General features: G+C 38.4%; 2 protein-coding genes across 14 annotated transcripts in view; both read left to right on the top strand.

The window, feature by feature from the left end:
* LOC110372893 (kinesin-like protein KIF13A) overlaps window positions 1–15,226 on the top strand; it is a 114,631-nt gene extending 99,405 nt beyond the window's left edge. For 3 of the 13 annotated variants that reach the window (XM_064043662.1, XM_064043659.1, XM_064043655.1), the window contains exons 24-39: window positions 66–257; window positions 619–763; window positions 1,210–1,358; window positions 2,122–2,267; window positions 3,611–3,652; window positions 4,788–4,962; window positions 5,826–5,840; window positions 6,976–7,041; window positions 8,164–8,297; window positions 8,631–8,757; window positions 9,014–9,496; window positions 9,814–9,959; window positions 10,367–10,493; window positions 10,866–11,015; window positions 11,308–11,460; window positions 11,666–15,226. In XM_064043662.1, the coding sequence (XP_063899732.1) occupies window positions 66–257; window positions 619–763; window positions 1,210–1,358; window positions 2,122–2,267; window positions 3,611–3,652; window positions 4,788–4,962; window positions 5,826–5,840; window positions 6,976–7,041; window positions 8,164–8,297; window positions 8,631–8,757; window positions 9,014–9,496; window positions 9,814–9,959; window positions 10,367–10,493; window positions 10,866–11,015; window positions 11,308–11,460; window positions 11,666–11,751 (2,336 nt within the window). In that variant the 3' untranslated portion in view covers window positions 11,752–15,226. Of the gene's footprint in view, window positions 1–65; window positions 258–618; window positions 764–1,194; window positions 1,359–2,121; window positions 2,268–3,610; window positions 3,653–4,787; window positions 4,963–5,825; window positions 5,841–6,975; window positions 7,042–8,163; window positions 8,298–8,630; window positions 8,758–9,013; window positions 9,497–9,813; window positions 9,960–10,366; window positions 10,494–10,865; window positions 11,016–11,307; window positions 11,461–11,665 lie in introns of all 13 variants that reach the window. The other 10 variants (XM_064043658.1, XM_064043657.1, XM_064043653.1 and 7 more) reach the window with 7 other exon arrangements.
* Window positions 15,227–18,632: 3,406 nt separating this feature from the next.
* LOC110372938 (dynein beta chain, ciliary) overlaps window positions 18,633–20,459 on the top strand; it is a 28,862-nt gene continuing 27,035 nt past the window's right edge. The window contains exons 1-4 of the mRNA XM_064043130.1: window positions 18,633–18,945; window positions 19,144–19,301; window positions 19,658–19,880; window positions 20,161–20,313. Of these exons, the coding sequence (XP_063899200.1) occupies window positions 18,633–18,945; window positions 19,144–19,301; window positions 19,658–19,880; window positions 20,161–20,313 (847 nt within the window). The remainder of the gene's footprint in view (window positions 18,946–19,143; window positions 19,302–19,657; window positions 19,881–20,160; window positions 20,314–20,459) is intronic.

Genomic DNA, 20,459 nt, shown 5'->3' with positions numbered 1-20,459 from the left:
GTTGTGAGGGGAATTTATACTTGACTTTGATTTAAAGTAAAACATCCACTCTGGCATTCCCACAGCCGATGACCTAACAACCCACCCAAGCGGCGAGGAGGTAACAGTGGCAGGCTTACACTCCATCCTGCCTAAAGAACACGGTAACAAGTTCTACGAGCTGCAGATATTACATCATCACGACAAGGACGTGTCTGCCGTCGCCTCATGGGACTCCTCCATACATGACTCGCAGTACCTCAATCGGATTACTGAAGGTAAGTTGTTGAAGTGTGCTTAGTTCATGATAAATGGCTTATTTTAGTTACAATTATTTTATTGTGCGCTGAACGATTGCGCAATTTTTGCGCAAAGTAGCGCAGTATTTAGTAAAAACAGCGCAAAATAGGGACTTCTTGCGTATGAGATAGTGTTTGATTCATATTCTTATGTTTTAAGCTGTAATTTGCAACAGAAAACTAGTCCCATTCCTCTCCTTAAACAAACAAAATTGCCTCATCAATATCTTGATTGATTTTGCTATAAAGTTAAAGTAAATAAATCTTACTATTTTGAGTGTATATGTTAGAGGTACCTAGTGTATTCTTTTCCATATAAATATTATCTTTACTTCCCCAGCCAACGAGCGCGTGTACCTGATCCTGAAGACGACCGTGCGTCTGTCGCACCCCGCCCCCATGGATCTCATACTTAGGAAACGACTAGGGTTAAACATATACAAGCGACAGAGCCTCACCGACAGGATACGGAAGAAAATCGTCAGGTTAGTCGTCAGCCTTCTGGAATGTTCTTACTCTATCTTTCTTACTTCTCTTTAGCATATTTAGCTACATTCAGCTACTTATTGGCTTTAATAGAAAATTGCCGGAACAATTTTTTTTTCGGTTTAGTTTAATAACTATTGTGAATGTTATGTGTAAATCATACCATATTCTGTTAATTAATCTCTATGTCTATCTTCCTGTACTGATCCTTCCACGAAATTTTTCGAATTCTTCATTTTGAAGTGGTCTCTAAGATACCCAAGGCTTCTGAAGAATTAGAGGAGCAGATCTCTATATCAATCTTCCACTTCTGATACAATTGTCCGATCCTTCCGCGAAATTTCTATACTTCTATCAATCTTCTCTTCTTGTAACTAAACAATACGTTACATTTAACCACAAAGGCGTATGTAATATACAAATGTGTTAGTTACTACGCCGACAGGACGGACCAGCTGACGCAGACGGGTGTGACCTACGAGGTGGTCTCCAACATACCCAAGGCTTCTGAGGAGTTGGAGGAGAGGGAGAGCCTCGCGCAGATAGCAGCTACAGGGGAGGAGGCCAGCGCTGCTGATGGAGAGACTTATATCGGTAAGGTTTTGTACATACACAATGGGATAATATTGCAATACGTGTAACGTTAGGTTAGTTGATTGATTTTTAAAGTCTATTGGTTGTTTAAAAAAACTCTCCATTCCGCTCCGCTTTAGTGCTAGCCTCACTAAAGCGGAGCGGAATAGAGATCATCAATCATGTATCCTACCTATTGCTATCCTCCGAGCCTTTTCCCAAACTATGTTGGGGTCGGCTTCCAGTCTAACCGGATTCAGCTGAGTACCAGTGCTTTACAAGAAGCGACTGCCTATCTGACCTCCTCAACCCAGTTACCCGGGCAACCCGATACCCCTTGGTTAGACTGGTGTCAGACTTACTGGCTTCTGACTACCCGTAACGACTGCCAAGGATGTTCAATGACAGCCGGGACCTACAGTTTAACGTGCCATCCGAAACACAGTCATTGCATTGGTGTCTAAAATATACTTAGAAAGAACATACAAACTTAGAAAAGTTGCATTGGTACTTGCCTGACCTGGGATCGAACCCGCGCCCTCATACTCGAGAGGTCGGTTCTTTGCCCACTAGGCCACCACGACTTTTGACCATGTATCCTACCTGTTGGTTGTTTATAAATTTCTTCTGTTTTCGGTCCCGTTTTGATTTTTATTGTTAAAATAGTCGACTGCTTCACAAGTTTTACACGTTTTGGGGTAAAATATGCATGAATTGGGAAATGCGTTGGCTAATTTATTCTAAAAATAACTAAGTAACATTCTCTAAACATTTTATCTTCCAGAAAAATACACCCGCGGCGTGAGCGCAGTAGAAAGCATACTGACTCTAGACCGACTGCGGCAGAGTGTCGCCGTCAAGGAGCTAGAGCAGGCGCGAGGACAGCCCATCACCATGCGCAAGACCGCTTCTGTGCCTAACTTCTCACAGGTAATGTATTGCAGTAGCTGTAGTCATGATGAGAGATCACGGATTTGTACTACGTACTGGTTTTTTGATATATTGGTTAATTCGCTATGGCACTTGACAGTCATTTGGGTGGTGATTTTATAAAGCTTCTGATCGGGTTATTGTTGTCTCATGGATATATAATACAGGGTAAAAATACAATTTTAATTTGTTCAGAATTCTTCACTGCTCTGAGTGCCACTTTAAAATCTTTTCGAACTAGAAAATATCAATCAGGGGGCACCGAAGAATTTCCGTTAAGTAAAACAAGACTAGACAATTTTCTCATAGCCATTCGGACCTTTAATTTAGAAATGTCTTAGCGAATATAAGAAGATGCTTTTCATAAAAAAAATGATTATTCAATAGTACGTAGTACATGTCGTTAATTTAAGTAAAAAACACACAGTTTTATATCCTAGACACACGTACATTCGACGCTAGATAAGCACGTAGGTACACGCCAGATAGATAATTATAAACTGCACAAGAACTCCGTATATAAAGATATTTGTAATGACAATTAGGACCACATTGTTGAATATTTTGTGTCTTACTTTCCATCGACTAGGTATTATATAAAAGTAATTATTTTAAAGAAATAATTAGTTAAATTAGCTTTTAAAACAAATCATACAAAAATTGGGGTTTTAAGACCCCTTCGAAGGGTCGATGGTATGTAAGACACTCCAAAACATTTGATAACATTACGAATTTACAGGCGCGATATCTCCTATCTGTAAGTTGTTTTATACTATAGATGTTGTAAAGCTTTGGAGCAGATAATACACCAGTTTAATATACTACTAATTATACACAAGTAATATTAATTGCTCAGTCGATGTCGCCATTAACACACAGAATAGCGGTTATTACGTCACTATGTAAATATACATAACACATTAGGTTTAGGCGATAGAGTATTGAATCGTTTGCTATTCGGGGGAAAGCGAGAAAATCGGTAGACAAAGGAATTAAATTAAGGGTCTTGTTTATACTAGCTGAAGATCCTGATTATGTATTACATACCAATTTAGAACTGTAATGCGGATCATGAAAGAGATTAATTAATAGATTAATTTGAGATGGAACAACCATTTGGACAGAACAAACGCAAAAAAGTTCGATATTAGACCACTCACTAAATCGATCCTTGAGGTTCTATATATGGGTGTTGTCATGATAGAAAGGCCCAATACCGTACTCAGGATTTTCATCCCGGCATAAAAAATACACATATATCGCTTTACCCCGACTAGCATCCGATTCCCCTAGCAGTGTGTACGCTTGCTAACCTGTGTGTTGTCGCTACGCACCGGCCGCAGCTGTCGCAGGCGCTCGAGAACGCCGCCAAGAACGGGAACAACGTGAGTCCGCATGGCCGAACACACGCTCCATTGTATACCACACACGGAGAACTAAATCACTAGCGGAGATGCCATAACGTCATTCAACATTCTTGCCAGTCGTTACGGGTAGTAAGTCTGACACCAGTCTAGCCAAGAGGTATTGGGTTGCCCGGGTAACTGGGTCGACGAGGTCAGATAGGGCAGTCGCTCCTTGTAAAGCACTGGTACTCAGCTACATCCGGTTAGACTGGAAGCAAAACCCAACATAGTTGGGAAAAAGGCTCGGAGGATGATGTGCAATAACGTGTAATTTACTATACTTAGTGCGCCACAATGCGGGTGTGCAGGGGACGATGAACGTTACTGCATTCGCCCTTATACGCCTAGGAACCATAATTTTCTGTAACACCAAAAACGTTGACAGAAGTCTCAAAGAACCCGAACGACTCATTAGTTCACTTGTAACTGACGAAGAAGGCGCCTGACCTACCTGCCTTATGGCATCTCCGCTCATTTCCTGACTCCGTGATATTACACTTTATGTTCTATGTGCTCCTGTTTTCACAAGGCAATTTCAACTTTATGCTACACGGTATAAGGTTCTGATTTAGTAATCGATCTTGCCTTTTTGGCAAGTTGTAGAAATCTCAACTTTATGGTGTATGGTTTAAGGGACAAATTGCATTAAAGTGAGTTGATTTCTTCTGAAATGACAAAAATATTAATTGAATGTACACTATGTTAAAACAGGAATAGAGTTTTTTCACCATTTATTTTTGTACGACTTTTTTATTCGCTGTAATTTTTTATTTCTAGCTGGTCACATCTTTCTCACGTAGTTAGTTCACGTATTTTTTAGTTCCTCGTAGCATCTAAGATATTATTTTTACAAATAATCGTTGTCTCTGTGATTTAATTTCCATTTTAATTTATTTATTATCGTGATAAGTAACTAAGTTTTAAATATTTTATCATGTAACCAATCAAACCAACGAAATGTGTTGAGCTTTCACTATTTGTAAGCTTTATGTGACGCTACAAGTCCGATAAATGTTATTGTCTTGTATGTACGTCCAAGTTGCTCCAGAATGTCTCCCTTACCACTTTTTAAAGCACTAAGAGTTGAAGAAATAATACCTTGTAACTTGTACAGTTGATGCGCCTGGACTCGTCGTTCGAGTCTCTAGCCGGGCTAGCGTCAGGCCGCGCGGGCAGCATGGCCGACTTAGCCGACGAGACTCCGCGCCGCTCCGTGCACCGACACTCATACGCCGCCCCTTCGCACAACGACCCCGAAATACCAACACCCACCAAACCATTCGGACTCGGTAAGAACAAACAAACTTATAAAAATCCTCAAATATTAATCCGTGTTGTGTACTAAAATAAAACTTTTTTCCAGTACAAGACACACTCCTATTTCCGATACATTCATTCTTTACCACTCATAACATTGTCATGCCTACAGTTTTTAATCAAAAAAAGTTATTTGCAGTATCTGCACATGTGCATACGAATAGCGCATTAACTACGTCATAGGCTTACATCAAGTTTTAAACCGTATTTTAGACAAACAATATATTTTATTAGTGCATTTCAGTAGAATAGGTAACATAAATTTTGGTTTAGTATGTACAGATCTCGATGCACGATAGACTATCTAGAATAGTTTGAAGTTGATAGTAACATTATATCGGAGAGATTTCAAAAGAATTATCAGGCGATTCATGTTCACTAAATTGTCACAACAGTACTAAAACATCCACTGTTCATGATCTCACTATTACATTATTTTATTTTCCAACTGCTTTGTGGCGACGCTATGGCTCAAACAACTTCCCCTTCTATCTCTACTCCCCACTTCTTTCACTGCCATGTTCTTTGATGTGACTTGTTTAAGTTTACTGGAATATTTCTTCTATAATCCATCTTTTTCTTTGAGATATTTTTGAATGCGAATGGAGTCGAATACCCCAAGTATATGTTAACTAATCTCGATTTTTCCAGAAATATATGAATGCTTTTCTTATATTTTTTGTTTATTTTCTAATATCAAGTCAAAATTTGCACGTTTTATTGGACTCCATTACAATAGATCTTAAAGAACAAGGTTGAATAGGACCACAAAATGATTCCTAAACTCTGAAACTAACGTTATATTTTCTGTATCTTAATCCCCCGCTACCTTCAGGCTCGTTCCTATCAGGTAAACAGAGAAAACAATATGGTATTAAATCGGAATGGCAACTGTATTGCGAAATTATTAGACGAATGCAACCGAACGATTAAAAACTAAATAGATGTGTTGTGATCATTGTTACTCATAAGAAATTTCTGTTCTGTATGTTACCCATTGATTGGCTGTAAAATATCATCTGAAACTATTGGCATATCGAAATCCAGTGAGAACGAATACGATGCTGAGTTCATTTTGATAAAATTAGACCCTGTATTGGCTATTAGAGGAAAGCAAGCTTCGAGCATCAAGCTTCTGTCGTTGTGTTGACTGTCTGATTGTTTGCGTGTCTCTTTCATTTGCATGTACCAGCATGACCTGTGATTTTTCCTCTCCTTCCCACTTCCTCTACGTTGATCTATTTGCTGTGGATTCGAACAACGAACGACGCTTTCAGTTTAGACAACGAATATTGCTTATAAGTGTTAGGGTTCTATGAAATCAGCCAAATAATTATTATTGTACATTCGATGAATTGTGCGATGCGTAAAAACTTAAAAGACAGTCCTTCTTTATATTAGTAGTTATACAGTAGTGATAGACCAATGGAATTGGATGTAGGTTTGTGTGTGTGTTAGGTGAAACTGTGCATGTATTGTAGACAGATATTTGAAGAAGTACCTCGTGGATAGATATTGTAATAAGCATGTGCTAGATAATAAACAGTATAGTAGGTTTGATATTTCGTATCCTATAATTTAGAAATGAATTCGAAATATTGTGGTGTAAGTAAATATTTTTTCTTTAAAGCTATGTACAGAATTTAGCAACATATCTGTGATAATGTTAACTGAATAATATGTAACTTAATACTAGAATATTGTTATTTAATATTCAAATAAATTAAACCTCTTTAGCTTTACTTTTAAGATCTGCGTGTCATATTGTAATATGAAATGTCCCAAATTTTACGATAGAAGTGTTCACTATAAAACTATATTTTTAGTCCCTTGATTTTCTTTAAGATAAGAAATAATGTATTTTATAGTTTCTTAAATGATATGTTCTGTATTTTTTAATATACCACGATGTTATTCCGTTAGGGTTCCTAAATATGTGTTGTGTTAAAGGTATGTATTGACGCAGTCTGATATTTTCATTGCAGCCCGGCCAACGTTCCTAAACTTGAATTTGAACCTGAACTCACTGCGACTACAGACGCCCAACAAGTGTATGTCCAGTTATTCAGTCGTAGAATCACTAGTTTCGCTTGTTTTTTTGACGGTTTTCTTTCAATGTTTGTAATTTTGTATTATTTGTAAAACGCTCATTGTATAATCTTTTCAGTGTATTGTTTACGAAACATGATTCTTCATAGCATGTTCTATTGTTATGGATTAATATCATTAACTGTCATTAGAAATGCATAATTATGATATTTATTCCATTATTTTTTTATATGGCGTAACAATTGCGCATATTACAATTACAATACAATTTGCTGTGCGTTCACTGTGGGCATATACGCGCAGCTAAAGTTACTTACATCTATAAAACTGATGCCTTCTGAGGCTTTGAAAGTTGGATGGCTCTCGGAAATTCTATATTTCAACGTTCCATCATTAAGTTCATAGATTATAAATCGACTTGTCTTGAACTTGAATGGTTTTAGTGATCCGACGACATTCATTGTGAAAGTTTGTCCTAAACCCCACCTTTTTGAAACTAAGAATTACTTATCGAATAAACTATGCATTCTACACTGAAAAGAATCTATAGGCTATCGTAAAGTGTAAAACATTAGTTTTAATTTTTGTTTGCTACATCTCATAGAGAGCTAGTTAGTTCGTATAGTGACAACATTGGCATGACTCAATCATTGTACAATCTCAAGCATGGAAGCGATCATTTAAACGATGTTATTTATCTTAAGTTTAGCTCATTCATGGTTTGTTAATCATTTAACTACTTAGTTAATCTATACTTTCTATTCGATAAGGTAGGAACATCACTTTGGTTAATTGCTAAGGAAATCGCACTGTTGTTGATTGTTTGACTTTTAACGCAAGCTGTATAAGTTTTCTACACTTCGATACTTTTCTTATTGGCCCGACTTCGGCTATTTTTTCTGTAACTAATCTACTTCTCTGAATAAAATTATGGAACAATCGAATTAATCTTATCTATCACATTTCTACACATATCTTTAAGCTCTTTGAATTATTTTACGTCACGATCACTTTTGTTCCAACTACGTTTACAATTTTTACTACCAAAAAGTTCAGCCTAATTTCGTTTTAGGTAGGTTTCTCTCAGTATAGTATAGAAAACTGAATGGTACGTAATGTTACAGCGTCTCCAGCGAGTGGGAAGCTAGGACTGCGCATGACGACGTTACACGAGGAGCCGGGGCGGCGTAATGATGATGACTCGCATTCGGAGCCCGAGTCCGCGCCCGCTGACGAGCTCGCCACGCCGCTGACACACGTAAGTCCACACGGAAGTTGCTGTTTCTTAGATCCTGAGATTTACTCCCTACAACTTCGCAATCTTTCTTCTTGCGAGGGATCTACTTCCTGCATATGAATAAAAAGTAGCCTATACTTATGTTATTTTGATATATAAACTATATTACTGGCGGGTTTCATCAACATCCATCCAGTAGTTTTTATGTGAATGAGTAACAAACTTTCGAATTTATGATATTAGTAGGATCAGTAAAAAGATTTAGTTATAACAACCCTTTGAATTACCTTTATTAAGTACTGAAATCAAACAGTATCATATATACCTATAACTTTATCAATTTCCCACTACCAGCGCACACGCAGCCGCGCCACGTCCCGCGGGTTCCTGCCGACATCGAAGACGTTGGACTCGCTGCACGAGCTGGCCTGCGAGCGGGTGCCTAACAAGAACTCGCCCTCAATATCATCTAGTGGTTATGGTAAGTTATTAATAATAGAGAAATTAAGAGAAAATTATATATAAATATTCAGGATAACTATAACGTTCGATTTTAACAAATTCATGATCCCTTAAAAAAATTATAAACAGCTTCATTGAAAGCAATTATTTCTTAAAATTGTTAATTTTGATTTGACTTTACTTGCCATCTCCATTGTAAGCCAAATTCAGCAGCTTTTCCTTTTACTTGTAGTAGGTATAACCGGTGAGATTTTCATGTTTGCACATTGTTCCAGGTTCACAAGCAGTATCATCAACAAACTTGACGAACGACGACACACTCTCAATCCGGAGCATGTCGGTCGACGAGACGCCAGACTTCGACAAAACCATGGACTACACACACATCAGCCGAACCAAAACCTCCATGCAGGGCCTTCGGAACGAAATCACGGAGTTACGAAACGACATCAACGATTTAAAGCACGATATTGTCGAATCGAAACATGAGCTAGACGATTCGATGTTCGAGAAAGCGAAAACTCCAGTATTAACCCCCGGTTCAAGAAACCGGATTAATCCGTTTTTGAGGGATTGCGAGGAGGCGGTTAAAGAGGAAGAGTCGAAGGGACCGCTTGTGGATCCTTTGGGAGCTATTCCTGTTGAGAGTGCCACGTTGCCTAGCAACAAGAGCGTTGAGAGTGCACAGTTAAATGGAGAGGCGAGGCACGAACAAACTAATAATGTGTCGCATGATACTTCTCATGATACGTCGTTTGGTGAGTAGGAGATACGACCATTTGTGCACTTCTATTATCAAATTTAAATTACTTAACAAACGTTTAGGGTCAATTCCCACTGACGGAGCAGCGGCCGGCAGCGGCCGTAAGAGCACGGATAATGTAAGAGCGCGGCGCGGCGCGGCCCGCCGCGCTCGCGCTCAATCACTTGCATTTACGGCCGCTGCCGGCCGCTGCTCTTTCAGTGGGAATTGACCCTTAGCCATTTTGTCCGTTTAACGCAACATTCTTGAGAGTATTCTGAAAAACTATTTGCTGAATTATAATAGTCATGTAAAACAAATTTTATTTTCTAGGTGAAGCTGAAGTAGAATCAGTGAGTTCAGAACAGTCGAGTCACGACACAGAGCGCAGTCGGGAGGCGTCGTCTGTCGGCGAGAGCGACTCCGCCTCCACTGGGCCCGACCAGCCTGTTGTCAAGACGCAGTTGCCTGCTGGCAAGGTGAGGGGATAGTGTTATTGGAATATACTGTGAGAGGGGATTCCAGTAAGAAAAGAGTGGGGAAACCATTCTGCGAGCGCTGTGCCCCTGATTAGGGGTCAAAAGATGTCATTGATCATACCTAAAAGTTGAATATCGTGAAAGCATATTTTGACATGTCATCTTGATCAAGTAAAGGTCGAATTTGATCAAGAGAGAATTGATGTATAGTAGTGTTCGTTACATTTGAATGTTAGTTATTCAGCGTAACTAACCTACACAAACTGTTGAAAACTTTGTAGATGGTTAATTTGAAGGTATTAACCCCTTATTTCCTGTTATGTTGACTATTTGTTTCTCCCTCATTCTTTGATGTACTTGTCGAATTTAGTTAAACAGCCACATTAATAAAATACCATGTAACCCAGGTGGTGCGTCGTCGCGCCGGCGGCAGCGCTCGGACGGGCTCCCGCCAGACCACGACGCGGCCTCGCTCGGCACACGAACCCGCGCTTCACCACACGCCTGCCTCATCCACTGAACGCATAGTCGATGGTAAGCATATTATGCGCACTTAATGTAGTAATTAGTATGTAAGTAGAGGTTATATAGGTAAGGGTATGTGTGTGAAACGGGTAATAGTAGTGTATGGTAGTTGTATATTACAAATAGGTATAGGTAAAGTGTGTTAAAATGCTGTCGGTAGGTAACTAATTAAATAATTAGGTTGTACGATTACACTAAAATGCAAAGTATGGTATATTATTTTCTAACAATATTCATGGTAATTTTTCAGATAAGTAATTGAAAAATTGGCAATAATATATTAATCAAAGGTCTATTTCAGCTGTGGGGAAAAACATATTTTTTTTTACTCTGTATTTTTCTTCAATAATTATGTTTTCACAAATAACATCAATAAACTAGACGAGTCGTCGGAGTCGCTGCAGCCGTGGATGACGGTGGGCGAGAGCGTGGCGCTGCGGCTGAGCAGCAGCACGGGCGTCATCGCCTACACCGGCCCCACGCACTTCGCCGCCGGCACCTGGATCGGCGTCGAGCTCGATGCACCCACTGGTAAGTTGGCGTCAAACTTTATGGCGCCTCGCAACTCACTTCACACTGAACGGGTAACGTGGTTCGCTATCTTCTGATACTTTTACTGGTTTCTGCATGGGAACTTATGAGTTGTTCAGATCCGCGAGTAAGTCTATAGCGAACTATAGCTGTATTCTGAACTTCCACTAACAATAAACACCAATAGAGTATATCCTCGTAATGCTCCTAAAAAATAATGGAACTTTGCTCTTATGGACAAAGTGAACATCGATCAGATGACATTAAAACACGTTTATAATATGTGTTCCAGGCAAGAATGACGGTTCAGTAGGCGGCACGCGGTACTTCGAGTGCCGTCCTCGGCACGGCATCTTCGTCCGCGCGGACAAGCTGGTGCACGACCGGCGCGGACGCTCCGCGCGCGCCTTCCGCGACAACGAGCTCAAGCGCGCGCAGAGCAAGGGTACGTCTGTTATGTGTTCATTGATCGTCTCAAAAGAGCTTCAGTGTGTAGGCCTCGGCCTCACGTTAGCCTTCCAAAAATCTGGAACCCTAAAGTCCCGTGGTCTGGTGGAGCCCACCATATCAATACTTTCTCAGTGTTACTAACGTAGAAGTGGCACATTTATTACTACTGCAGATTCTATAGGGAATTCGTTTTGTTCCAGGAGAAGGGCTACACAACTTGCACAGATCACGGAGTCGCGGCGACAGCATAAACGCCGTCGGCACCAAAACTAGGAATAGCAAATAGAGCCCCACAACGCTCCCTCGACCGACAGCCGACACAGCCACACCCGCCAGTGTATCGGACCGAATTTATATTTACGTCCCACACTTGTATAGAAAACCGCATTTTTTGTTGCAGTCATGTAACTCGTATGGTGCTTATATGTATTGTAGATGTTTATTTACTACCCTCGAAGCAATATTGTTCGCCTTCGTTTTTTTATTGTTGGGGACTAAGAATGGGAAACTATGATCTCAATTTTATTGACTTTGTTAATAAAATTTGTAGACGACGCTATGTTTCCGGGATGTGCAACTTTCGATGTCCTGAAGGACGAAGTCATCGGGAATAGAGACCGCCCTAGTTGGTACAGGTCTTTACAGAAGTGATAATGAGTAGACAATTTTTAGTAGATAATTTAACAAATTTACATGTCACTGGATTTATTTGTAAACGAAATGTATATCTTTACCTCTTTTATTCAAAGAGGACTGTTGACTTAAGTGATATATGAAATTAATCTAAATAAGAATAGAACCAATGCCGTGTAATGTTTGTTATGGATTGTAAAACACATATCACTTTTGTAGCGGTCTGTACTAGTCGTTTTGTTTTATTGTATTATGAATTAAATGAAATTATTTTCAAATATTTGTAAATATAAATATGGAATTATAATGTGATTTAATTTTATCATTTTATGAAAAAGTCCTGTAAATATGTGTATTTGCGTGTGTATTATTATTTGTAATGATCATCGGTGATTGAATATCGTTTATTAAGTTATTTGTATAAATTCTTTCTAATGTATAGTTTGTGGTGATAGATGTTACGGTAATGTATACTTATTTATATGTAGCTCATCGACCACTGTCTGCTTACCCTCGTGTGTACAGGTTTATATTCTGTACACGGAATATATCTTCTTTGATTTTGACGTTTTACTGTTTCTCTTCACTGTTGCATTTTATATGACATTTTTAATGTTAGGGTGGAGCGTCCGACTAGTGACCACATTTATTAATGAGTTGACTTAATTTTATCGAATGTATAATGTTAAGTTATATCAATAGTTTCGTTCGATATGTTTTGTTGTTAATTAATTAAATAGTGGTTATAGTTGTATGCTCCACCCTATCACTTATAATATTCTTGACCTATACTTCTTACTGCTCACGTGCATTTTGTGTTCGACACACGATTGCCAGTTTTAATTGTGATAGTATCTTGCCACCTAACTATAAAAAAAAACATATTTTTTTATTTCGACGCCTGCTTTTGCCCCTTTTGTTTAAAGGTGTATCTCAAGTAGTTTATGAAATCGTCCAATATTACATCTTCGTCCTTGTAAAAGACTTTGTACTTAGTACACAAAACAGCCACTGACGGATAACTCAAGTCCAGACATTGACGCTCCGATGTGCGGCGCAAGCGGTCAGCGAATCGAGTCAAATCAATACTGCCATTTAATGCTTGTTATTCGATAAAAGCACTAGTAATCATTTCTATTCTAATATTAAATTTTTAAATATCGAATAAGTACCGATCGTCATTTTTGGCGACGAGGTCTCTTGCCAAGTAGACGCTGTCAACTCTGACAGATGTGACGTCATAGCTTCACTCATCTCTTGCGCCGCTCACACATTATATCGATTAGGTTGTGTATATTCGAAATTTTATGTAAATGTAGTCGTGAATCGGCATTCTGTAAATTAAAATGTCACTACGAAAAAATTGTCCTCAATTTATTATCTCCATCCACCTTCGAACAATAAATCGGTGAGATATCTAACTGTAATTAGTGAAACAAAAAATCTTAATCGATGTTCTCTCCATTATAGTAATATGAAGAGTTATAGTTAAATTTTTTGAATAAAGCCTAATTTGGATAAATTATCAAGATATATTGTAGCGGCATAGTGCGCGTGTAATCGTATTAGGTAATGTCCACATTGTTCGCTCCGTGGTAATACGGGGCAATAGTCTTAGATCACCTAATGTATATTCCATCCTTTTAGTAAAGTAATCGTTCGTAAGTACACTAAATGAGTACACAAAATAGAGTAACACGCCTGGTTATCTAATAGTGTTTGTAAGTCCACTTCAGCGTTCATTCATAGTTCGCCACTTGCCTCCATTCCTTGAGTTATTCTGTGACGTCACATCGTAGACCAGTCTAGTTCGCGTAACATCTGTGCGAGCTGTACCACCAACCGACGGCTTGCGATATGTGACGTCAACGAATGCCTCTGTAAACATTATGTATATTTACATTTAAATTGTAAGTTATTAATATAAAAAACGTTATTCAAAAATATTAAACCAGCTGTTTCAAAAGTATGCACTCGAGAATTTAATGCCAACTTTTAGTGGGACCGTGATTCCATAGCGGGCAGTCCGTGGTGTAATATTCTTCGCTACCATCACTTTGAGCTCGTTTATGTTGTTGTGACGTCATTGGACGGCCTCGCGCGGGACAGCGGTCCAAATAATTTGTAAGCATTGACTGACATCATATTGTCACACATTCATAGAGTTATCACGATTTACATTTATCGAATGCTTATTAGACTGTCGTACTTAAACATTCCATTTTTTCTATACATTTATCGTTCTAGCAGACGTTCAGTAGTATTTATCAGTGATTAGTTAGATTTTTAACTACAGAATGCGACTTATATGGCGTTTATTTTGCATTTTACGATTTTTAACTTTGAATGTAAAAGTATATTTACCATTATAATAAATAAATCTGGCCCTAACTAGGACAGCTCAATGTGTAGTCGACGTTAATAAAATCTAAAATGAAATATACGTATTTTCAAATATAGTAGGATGTGTCTTTGAAACTCTTGATGTGCTTATGTCCAGTAGTTTGGTAGAACTCGGGCAGTGGACGAGCGGTCAAGCGACGCGTCGGCAGTCAGGCGTCGCGTCGGAGTGCGCACTAGGGCTCCTAGGTTTAGGCAAATAGTGACCTTAAAAGCAGCGTCTCGTAGGTCCTAATTTAATTTTTAGAAATTAAGCTGACCATGTGCTGTGCTTTTGTTTTAAACAAATAGTTTTTAGGTAATTAAATAATTTGTTGTTTAATAATATTTCATTTTAGAAAATTGTGTGTATTATTCGCAGTCAATTCAAGATATCACACGCTTTTACGAATGTGAATGTAATATTATTATTTTATGAAATTGTGACTTGCATGGATTTTATTTTTAGCGTAGATACCGTTAAGTAAATTAATTTGCCAGAAATTGGAAAATGTAAAATAAATAAATGACAAAGTAATGTATGTATTTCTAATTCTTTTTGTGATAAATAGGCAGCTACTTTGTAGCATAGATGGTTGCATCTTCATTACTGTACACATAAAGCATAATAAAGAGATTTTAATATTTAAATACAAAAATAGTTCACTTCTAGTGGAAATATTTTTGCCAAGTAGCAAGTTCGAGTCAACCATCGCTGTCATTATCAATAAATGTATTATAAAATATTATTTTTGTATTTTATTCCTGTAGTTTTAGATCCTTACTCTATCCCTTTTAGTTGAATTGGTATGGTGTTCCTTCATAGTATTTTATCTAGAAAGTATCTTGATCGTAGTTGAACAGAAAATAGTAGTTAAAACCCCTTAGACTAGCTTCTATAGTAGGTAAAATACTGCATTGACATATTATTCTTCTAACGATAGACAAAAACATAACCGTAATTTGTCTACCCTTTTCCCAACTGTGGTGGGCTTGCAGTCTAACCAGATGCAACTAAGTACGAGTGTTTTAAATAGAGCGACTGGCTGCCTGACCTCCAAACCAGTTACCTGGGAAGTCTGATACGTCTTGGTAAAACTGGCTGTGAGATTTTCTGACATCTTAGTACCCGTAACGATTATTGAAGATGTACAAATAACAAGCGGGACCCACCAGTTCATCGTACCTTTCGAAACACGGAATGCTCCACTGTGTGAGAAGAGGCTGCAATATCCCAGTGGGATTGTGAAAAGGCTGATGATGGTGAAATACAAGGTTTGACAATCGAGAGGTTGCGAGTTAATCCTCACCAGCTGCGAATTATTTTTGAGAATATTATAAAGTTATTAATGCAAAAAATCATTCAGTTTTTAACAACTATCGAATGTTGTCCTCGGTTGCCAGGGTTTCCGTCACCACATCGTAACCAGGGAAATATGTCATATCAAAGAAAAAAAAAACATTTCAAATCTATCCAGGTATATTTGCAAAAAACTAAAAAAAAAACCTACGAATTGAGAATTTGAGAACCATAAATCCGTAACCGTAAATCTTTATTGCTTTTTATATTGTTTCTTATTATATTTTTTTTTGCATAAATTGCATTATGAATAAATCCTTTTTATTGAACTTTTTATAGGGTTTTATAATTAAAACCGAAAATAGACTGGCCGTTTATGAAATGTCATTCGCTTTGCTAATTTTAGAAGAAAAAAAAAACAAAGTGTTTTCGCGCCATTTACATTTGGGAAAATACGAAGTTATGTATGTATGCAAATTTTATTATTGACGACTGTTGCGTGAAAGAAATACATTGCAATTAATTTATTTGATGAGTGCAAGTAAAAGCAAGGTTGATCCGAAGAATTCACTTTGAAAGGTAAATAAATTAATAAGCATTCAACATGCCAGCTTATAACTCAGGTAGGTACCTAAAGCTATGATTTTATATAACGATTAACCCAGAATTGTTAGCTGTGCGGTGACGATCGAGGCATGAGCTGAAAGCGGTTTGAGGACATTTGATAAGGGTAAACACTAAATAGAAGAAGTTTATGAGCTTCATGGACTTAGGTATCTCTTGATTTTCTGACAATCATATAGCATTGTATAGAGTACATAGGTAACAGGTAACATTAATCAAAAGAAGATATATAAGTACTTATCATTGTAACTGTAGTAATGTAGTATGATGGTTGATTGATTAGTTTGGTTGGTAAATAGGTATAAAGACTATAGGTAGATTAGGTAGTAGGTAAACACAGTCACCCCTGCCCAAAACTTTGAAAATAATAAGTAATCCATGAATTAGCGTAACGACGATGGCTTTCTTATTTACAACAATGCCTCCTAAGAAAAAAATAATAGCACTATTAAAATATCTTCTTTGCAAATCGCTGTGGCTTAAGACCTGTGGCACACGAAGGTTGTAACAGCGACAGTTGACCTTATTCCGGGCGACGTCGCGCGAGTGTCATCTTGCTGGCGGGTGGACGGGGCGGCGCGCAGACTGCCTGGCACACGCTTCTACCCACCTGGCTAACTGTAGTGGTCGCAGAAGCAGGTAATGTTATAAGGATTATTCGTAATTTTTCTGGAACCGTGTTTTACTGTAAGTTGAAAATTCTTGCCAATTGATGGTAGGTAAGTTGGTATGGATGAACACAGTTCCGTAGATATGATGTAGTAATAGGCGGAAGTATTAAAAGATTCGCAATTGTTTAGCAGTAGTAAAAATGTGTACTAAAAATTCTGCTATCAGATTCTTTAATATTAACATTGTAGCTGTAACAAGTTTAGCTCTTCTGCAGGCAGAGAGATATTGAGTAGGTATCACATAGTCATTTCATACATAAAAACTTAATGTAGGTAGATTAACTCGGTATGTAGTAAACCAAAAACAAAAGTCGCTACGTAAAGCCAAGATATCTGCCAAGATATCTTCGGTTGAAGATGGGATAGCGCTGCAGGCTGACCTATATCGTCTTGAACACTATTGTCGGACTAATAAACTTGACTTGAATCCATCAAAGTGTTCAGTAATTACTTACACTAGGAAACGAGCAGTAATAGTCACAGCTTACACCTTGTCGGGCCAACCTCTGCCAAGGTGTGATTCTATCCGAGACCTGGGCGTTCACCATGATAATAAGCTCATTTTTGAAGCTCATATTGACGCTGTTGTAGGAAAAGCATATAAAATGCTTGGATTTATAATGCGCGTTTCTAAGTGCTTTAGAAATGTCAAGACACTAAAAATTTTATACTGCACCTATGTTAGGAGTCACCTGGAGTATGCTTCTCAGATATGGAACCCGCATTACAATAAGTACATTGACCGCATTGAAAACATACAAAGACGATTCATAAAATTTCTCTGCTTTCGTCAAAACCTTACATACCATTCAGTCGATTATCTCCAACTCTGTAAGAAACACCATCTATTACCACTCAAAGACCGACGTGATATTGCCGATTGTCTGTTTCTGTTAAAGATATTGCATAATGATATTGACAGCCCGGAGTTGTTATCTAAATTTAAATTCAACGTGCCGAGTAGAGTATTACGTTTTAATCCTCCCATATATGTACCCCACTCATACACGAATTATAGGCAAAACAGTTATGTTGTGCGTGCGGGCAGGCACTTCAATATGATTTGCAAGCAGCATGATTTGGATCCTTTCTCAACAAGTGTGGCGGCAGCCAGAAGGTCGTTGAGCCTTAAGTTCTTCAAGTAGTTTAGTATCGCAGATCTCTAAAAAGTTGCACTGATGTGTGATCACGTTATTGCTAGGCTGTTATTATAAGCGAGGACTTTTAATTGGCTCTCTATCGACTATAACTTAATTTTTTATTTTGTTTTTGTTTAGCTGTAAGTTCTCCATAGTGTACTAAATAAATAAATAAAAGTAAATTCAGAGCCATCTTCAATCACCCTTTCTGCGCACCCTACACTTAATCTATTTTAGTATAGCGATGCCGATGCTCGTTACAAAGGAGACATCGTTCCATAATGGCATGCCGGTGGGACTTGCGTGACTCGCCATTTGCCTAGCTCTGCCTTTCGCAGTCCTTTGTCAAAGACGTTCCAACCGGCGTACCAGAAACAACCACTCAAAATGACTTGACTCAAAAGAAATTTTGACTCCAAACATGGACCAACCGGCTGCATCGTCCTCTAATCAGGACCCTCGATTCGACTTCATAGGGTCTTACGCAGTCAAATCTTTGAAATTAAAGCCGGAAAAATGGATGAGGGTATTGGGTTTAGAAGAACACAGGTCTACACTAAAAGACTTTGTGGACAAACCCTTCCCCATGCTTTTGGTGGTGGTCCTGACAAATGCGCTGCAGTTGGTACCAGTCATATCGTTCCCATGTTATCTGAAGAATAAGGCCGTTTACTATGTGAAGAAGAAGCCCGAACCTATACCGAAAGAAGATTGCGCGTCTATGGTAATTTTTGGTAAGTAGTCTTTCTTTTTTTTTGTCCTGGATTCTATAAAACGAGAAGCAGATGTAGGAATAACTCAGTAGTACAAAAACAGTTAACCAGCACTTACTAACAAGAATGTAACCAGGCAGACTCTTCATTCTTAACGTTTACAAATTGTACGCATTTGTGTAAAACATTTTACATAGGTGCAATGTCTGTTTCCAAAAGGTGACTTAGCGCCAAGATTAATAGATGAACTAGCAGCGTTAGTGGATGAGGTGTTTGTTCCTCTGCTATCAAATCCACTGAACCATGAAGGCTGGCCGCTGGTTGTATCACAAGATATCCTCAAACAGATCCACAATCTCAAGAGTACTGTGTATGAGGTGAGACTGCGATAAATATATTAGTGTTATTACTGTAGGCGCTAGAACCATGGGGTATCGGGTTGCCCGGGTAACTGGGTTGAGGAGGTCAGATAGGCATTAGGCAGTCGCTTCTTGTAAAGCATTGGTACTCAGCTGAATCCGGTTCGACTGGAAGCCGACCTCAACATGATTGGGAAAAAGGCTCGGAGGATGATGATGATTACTGTAGGCGCTAGAACAATGTAATGTAGAAACTCGTAATTAGGATTGATCACGTTTTAGATTCGATAGGACATTAAAATCTTCAGTGAACATTCAGAGATCTCTTTTACGCTGAAACATAACTGGTTTGATATCAATTTACTTTTGCTTAGGTAAAAGGCAAAGTTAACGGCCAAACAGTTCTGCCAATGCCAGTAGGAGTAGAACTAGTTCACGAAGCAGAGAAGGAACTGCTTCGAGGAAAGGAGGTGGACTTATACCTAAAGAGTGCGATAGAAGGCGTGGTCATCAAGTGGGCGCAGCAGATCAATGACGTCATGATGGAGGATTCAGGACAGGCTTTTGATAATGGACAAAATCCTTCGCCTAGTGTCGGTTAGAGAACCATTTTATTTTGAACTTGATTTTGTGTAGGTACTAGCATTATTTTTATTTAAGTAGGTCTGTTCTGCTAGTATTGTTCAGTCAGGTATCGTTGATTTGGTTTAACATTTATTTATTTATTTACATGCTATCATAACATAAAAATCTTGGTACATTTTATTGAGACAGTCAACCATTCAAAGGGCTTACCTACAATGTTTATAAAATAAAGTGAAATCTAGCAAAACTCCGGAGAGTGCTCTGAGAATGCTAAACGTATTCTTTCTTATAGAATTGGCATTTTGGAGATCACGACTAAGCAATCTGAATTACATCTACGATCAGTTGCGTACGGAGAGAGTGCGGTGCATGGCTGTTATATTGGAGAAAACTACATCAGCCTACTACCCTTGCTTCAGCAGGTTGTTCAAGAACATTGTGTCAGGTTTGTGTCCCATATATTATTAGAACAAATTCAGGATACCATTTAACGTAGCTACTTAGTTTCCATAAAGAACACTTGAAAGGGGCGTTTTGGGGGACCTATCCTTTTGTAAATTTGACGTCAAAAAGTGCTAAGAACTAGCCTAC

This window comes from Helicoverpa armigera, chromosome 3 (assembly GCF_030705265.1).
Source record: "Helicoverpa armigera isolate CAAS_96S chromosome 3, ASM3070526v1, whole genome shotgun sequence".
In the NCBI taxonomy this organism is placed as follows: Eukaryota; Metazoa; Arthropoda; class Insecta; order Lepidoptera; family Noctuidae; genus Helicoverpa; species Helicoverpa armigera.
Note: the sequence above shows the minus strand (reverse complement) of the source record. Positions and strands in the feature narration are given on the sequence as shown.